The following is a 5,829-nucleotide window of genomic DNA, read 5'->3' as shown; positions in this document are numbered from 1 at the left end:
AATGGGCCTTTATTTATATTTAGTGCAAATTACACTTCCAGGACTTTAGCTTGGAGCTATGCCCCTGCACAGATATGTAAGCAGATTAAATAAATTATGGTATATTCATTTAGTAGAACCTTGTGTAGCCAAAAAAAGAAAGAGGTTCTTTGTTCCTTACCTACGGATATGGAATGACCTCCACTGGGGAAAACACCATATATAGTTTGCTATCATTTGTATAAAACACCCCCATACATGTGTTTGTTCAGGCACAAAATCTTTCACAAAAGGATATAGGAAACTAGTGAGTGCCGGAATCCAGGAGCTGAGGGACAACACAGATCACTTTGTATTGACCCAGGGGGAAAGTTATGTATTTAAACTTTTTTTTCAATTAAAAATAATTATGGACTATTATACATTTGAAAAATTATAAGAGTAATTTATGGTTGCAGAAAGAAAAACACAAAGTCTTCTTATGAGAATCTCTATAAGTTATAATGTAAATACATTTTTTTAATGTAAAAAGGCATGACATTTCCTTTATAGACAACTTCTCATTTATCTACCATGTAGTGTCAAATGCGCCTGTAATCCCATGAAATAAGTATGATTCTTATGAGAGAATAGAGCCAGATCAAATGCATCATTAAGAAAAAATATGCATACTAGACTATGAATTCTACTGAGGACAAAGGCCATTACTTTAAATACTTTAAAATTCTCCAGTTCCTGATAGGGTTCTCAGAACAGAGTTTCTTGGTTAATGAATAGCAAATTGATTTATTGGTTAAATTAGCAACTATGGAGCTTCCTGACAACAACATAAAATTAGTGGATAATTCACCAGAAACTGGCTTCTAGATTTTCATTTTAATTACTTCTTTGAAACAACATAATTTAGTACCAAAGGTTTAAACACCCAATATAATTGCTAGACTGTGAAATCAGCATTATTTATATCTCATCAGCTCTACAAAACTCATGAATTTTTCTTTTGAAAACGGTAGTAGAAATCCCAAAGAATAAGGGAGAGACTACTAATTTAAGGTCATGTTTACTAATCTAGCACCATAATTCCATTCTCAGGACCTCCCAAGTGGCCAGAAGGAGGAAGGGAAGAAGTGAGGATGTTTGGAAAAGTAAGGGTTGTTCTTAACTTGTGGCCCCATTTGTGCTGTAAGGCAATACAGGGTCTAGCAAAGAAGAAAATTGCTGAGGCTGGAGATGAAAACAAAAGCTTTTGGTTCAGATGGTAAAGGAGGCCCTCAAGAACAGTAGAATCAGTTTATCCAGGAGGCAGTGCTGGAGTCGGCCTCATGAACTAGGGGGTTTCTTCTTGGTGTCCACGTCCTTTTCAATTTCTTCAAGTTTTTTAGCCAGGTTTGGTATGTCATAGCTCTGAGCCAGATACTTTCCCACCACGTTGCCAAGAGTAAATCTAAGCAGGAACTGGAGCATGTGTCGGCAAGGAGGGCTCGAAGGGCAGCTGCAGCTCCGTGGGCCATCCGAGGCTGCCTCACCCGGCATGATGCCTCCTTTGACTTTATTGTTTATGGTTTCTATTGTTTATCTCAAAGAGCCTTGTAAATAAATATAAAATTATAGTTGTGATAGGTGCTCTGAAGGAGAGTGCATAATAATATAACTGTAAATACTAGGGGGAATGGGCCAAGTTGGGGACGTCAGGGAGGATCTTTCTGAGGAAGTGAAGGCTGAGCCAAGGTCAAGTACAGTTTTTACCCGGATGAAAGGAGACCAGCAGTGGGGATATGAAACAACACAGTCCAGTTCAGTTCACTGAATGTTTACAGAATGCCTACCATATGCCAGACACTATGATTAGATGCTGGGAAATAAAAAATGAATGAGACATGGTCTTTGCCCCAGTAAATTACTCTCTATCAGGGTTTCATCTTCATGCAATTGATAAATGAGGGGAGCCACACCGTATGTGTTTGTTTTGCTTCCATGTAGTTTGAGTTTCCTTTGTGTCAGGATTCCCCCAGCTAGCCAAGTCCTTCTGAAGAAATCAAACACAGTCTTTTTGTCATGGAATCAAAGTTTAATAAATAAGTATACATAGTCTTCTAGATTCAAGTCCAGCAAGGCTATTCTAGTCTTTACCATCAATTACATGTGGCCTCACAGTGGAGCTCAGGCCTGTTTCAGACCCGCCAACAGCACGGCACCAGGAAGGGAGCCTGACTGCCACCAAACAAGAGACCCAGTATTTCTTTCTTTCTTTCTTTCTTTTTCTTTTAACATCTTTATTGGAGTATAATTGCTTTACAATGGTGTGTTAGTTTCTGCTTATAACAAAGTGAATCAGCTATACATATACATATATCCCCATATCTCCTTCCTCTTGCATCTCCCTCCCACCCTCCCTATCCCACAAATTCCCATACAAATTGTGAAATTTTCTGTTCTAGTTCTATAAAAAATGCCATTGGTAGTTTGATAGGGAGTGCAGTGAATCTGCAGATTGCCTTGAGTAGTGTAGTCATTTTCACAATGTTGATTCTTCCAATCCAAGAACATGGTATATCTCTCCAACTTTTTGTATCATCTTTAATTTCTTTCATCAGTGTCTTATTGTTTTCTGCATACAGGTCTTTTGTCTCGTTAGGTAGGTTTATTCCTAGGTATGTTATTCTTTTTGTTGCAGTCGTAAATGGGAGTGTTTCCTTAATTTCTCTTTCAGATTTTTCATCATTAGTGTATAGGAGTGCAAGAAATTTCTGTGCATTAATTTTGTATCCTGCTACTTTACCAAATTCATTGATTAGCTCTAGTAGTTTTCAGGTAGCATCTTTAGGATTTCTCTATGTATAGTATCATGTCATCTGCAAACAGTGAGAGCTTTACTTCTTCTTTTCCTATTTGGATTCCTTTCATTTCTTTTTCTTCTCTGATTGCTTTGGCTAAAAATTCCAAAACTATGTCGAATAATTTGGTGAGAGTGGGCAATCTTGTGTTGTTCCTGATTTTAGTGGAAATGGTTTCAGTTTTTCACTTTTGAGAATGATGTTGGCTGTGGGTTTGTCATATATGGCCTTTATTATGTTGAGGTAAGTTCCCTCTATGCCTACTTTCTGGAGGGTTTTTATCATAAATGGGTGTTGAATTTTGTCCAAAGCTTTTTCTGCATCTATTGATATAATCATATGGATTTTATCCTTCAATTTTTTAATATGGTGTATCACATTGATTGATTTGGGTATATTGAAGAATCCTTGCATTCCTGGGATAAACTCCACTTGATCATGGTGTATGATCCTTTTAATGTGCTGTTGGATTCTGTTTGCTAGTATTTTGTTGAGGATTTTTGCATCTATGCTCATCAGTGATATTGGCCTGTAGTTTTCTTTTCTTGTGATATCTTTGTCTGGTTTTGGTATCAGGGTGATAGTGGCCTTGTAGAATGAGTTTGGGAGTGTTCCTCCCTCTGCTATATTTTGGAAGAGTTTGAGAAGGATAGGTGTTATCTCTTCTCTAAATGTTTGATAGAATTCGCCTGTGAAGCCATCTGGTCCTGGGCTTTTGTTTGTTGCAAGATTTTTAATCACAGTTTCAATTTCAGTGTTTGTGATTGGTCTGTTCATATTTTCTGTTTCTTCCTGGTTCAATCTCAGAAGGTTGTGCATTTCTAAGAATGTGTCCATATCTTCCAGGTTGTCCATTTTATTGGCATATAGTTGCTTGTAGTAATCTCTCATGATTCTTTGTATTTCTGCAGTGTCAGTTGTTACTTTTCCTTTTTCATTTCTAATTCTATTGATTTGAGTCTTCTCCCTTTTTTTCTTCATGAGTCTGGCTAATGGTTTATCAATTTTGTTTATCTTCTCAAAGAACCAGCTCTTAGTTTTATTGATCTTTGCTATTGTTTCCTTCATTTCTTTTTCATTTATTTCTGATCTGATCTTTATGATTTCTTTCCTTCTGCTAACTTTGGGGATTTTTTGTTCTTTCTCTAATTGCTTTAGGTGTAAGGTTAGGTTGTTTATTTGAGATGTTTCTTGAGGTAGGTTTGTATTGCTATAAACTTCGCTCTTAGAACTGCTTTTGCTGCGTCCCATAGGTTTTGTGTCATCATGTTTTCATCGTCATTTGTTTCTAGGTATTTTTAAAATTTTATCTTTGATTTCTTCTTTGATCTCTTGGTTATTTAGTAGTGTATTGTTTAGCCTCCATGTGTTTGTAGTTTTTACAGATTTTTTCTTGTAATTGATATCTAGTCTCTGTGTTGTGGTCAGAAAAGATACATGATACGATCTCAATTTTCTTAAATTTACCAAGGCTTGATTTGTGACCCAAGATATGATCTATCCTGGAGAATGTTCCATGAGCACTTGAGAAGAAAGTGTATTCTGTTGTTTTTGGATGGAATGTCCTATAAATATCAATTAAGTCCATCATGTTTAATGTGTCATTTAAAGCTTGTGTTTCCTTATTTATTTTCATTTTGGATGATCTGTCCTTTGGTGAAAGTGGGGTGTTAAAATCCCCTACTGTTATGTGTTACTGTCAATTTCCCCTTTTATGGCTGTTAGCATTTGCCTTATGTTGAGGTGCTCCTATGTTGGGTGCATAAATATTTACAATTGTTATGTCTTCTTCTTGGATTGATCCCTTGATCATTATGTAGTGTCCTTGTCTCTTGTAATAGTCTTTATTTTAAAGTCTATTTTGTCTGATATGAGAAGTGCTACTCCACCTTTCATTGGATTTCCATTTGCATGGAAGTTCTTTTTCCATGCCCTCACTTTCAGTCTGTATGTGTCCCTAGGTCTGAAGTGGGTCTCTTGTAGACAGCATATATATGGGTCTTGTTTTTGTATCCATTCAGCCAGTCTGTGTCTTTTGGTTGGAGCATTTAATCCATTTACATTTAAGGTAATTATGGATATGTATGTTCCTATTGCCATTTTCTTCATTGTTTTGGGTTTGTGTCTCAGTTCTTCTGTCTCATTTCATTGTCTTCTTACTTTTCACTCTTCTTTGCAAGGACTCACAAACTTCCTTTATAGTTAGTGTCTATATATTATACTATTAAGCCTCTCTCGTCTTGGCTGCAAATCCTAAACACTTGTTTTCTTTTCCTGTTTTTCATTATTACTATTTTTTTTTGTTTATTCATCTTTGAGGATTGATTTGTTAGAGGGCAAGTAATATTTCTAAGGGGACTCTTAGATATTGCATCACTAAGTGACTTATCCAACTTCACAGCATGCCCTTGATTATGGAGCAATCAAGTAGAAAAGAGGAAAAGCTCCCAAATTTTTTTTCTTAACTGAGTATGCATAGCCAATATTGCACAGATTCAATAAATATGTTAACTAAATGGTGGAATATTAGTAGTTTGGGTTTATCAACTAAGAAGTTTTAGTTTAAAGACTGTAAGAAATTATGTTAGAGACAACAGCATTAAGTGGCCTTTTGGGTAATATACCTCTGTATTCACAATCCATGAAACTTTTGAGACTTTGCTTTTGAAAATTCAGCCTGTGTTCTAAGAATTCCACACTCTTCCTGTGAAGAGTTATTATGAACCCTGTTGATGAGAGCTGTGATTTTTGCCTAAAATTTCTAAATGAACGTGGTGAATGTCTAGCAAGTGTCTGTCTGTCTAGCAAGTCATTTGCGCTATCTCATTTCCAGATTATTTTGTAAAAAGGAATTTACATGAGTACCATTTTACCCCTTGAATAACTATGTCTGCTAATTTATTTTCTGGAAGTTTTATTAACAATATACTGCAGTAATGATCTAGCCCAAGACGTTCTTGTATTATTTTGGAGCTAGTTGCTCGTGATTCATAGCACGTTGGACATCCCAGGTATG

General features: G+C 36.1%; 1 protein-coding gene across 1 annotated transcript; it reads right to left on the bottom strand.

Moving 5' to 3' along the window:
* Nucleotides 1–1,204: 1,204 nt before the first annotated feature.
* Nucleotides 1,205–1,443, bottom strand: LOC101285896 (short transmembrane mitochondrial protein 1-like). The gene has a single exon (XM_012536764.3). The coding sequence runs from the start codon at nucleotides 1,441–1,443 to the stop codon at nucleotides 1,300–1,302; it is 144 nt and encodes a 47-aa protein (XP_012392218.1). The 3' UTR covers nucleotides 1,205–1,299.
* Nucleotides 1,444–5,829: the final 4,386 nt, after the last annotated feature.

This window comes from Orcinus orca, chromosome 12 (genome assembly GCF_937001465.1).
Source record: "Orcinus orca chromosome 12, mOrcOrc1.1, whole genome shotgun sequence".
NCBI classification, from domain to species: Eukaryota; Metazoa; Chordata; class Mammalia; order Artiodactyla; family Delphinidae; genus Orcinus; species Orcinus orca.
This window is presented reverse-complemented; position numbering and strand designations above follow the sequence as displayed.

Excerpts from the sequence above, each read along its gene's own strand:
- LOC101285896 (XM_012536764.3), bottom strand. The coding sequence starts at position 1,443 with ATGCTCCAGTTCCTGCTTAGATTTACTCTTGGCAACGTGGTGGGAAAG.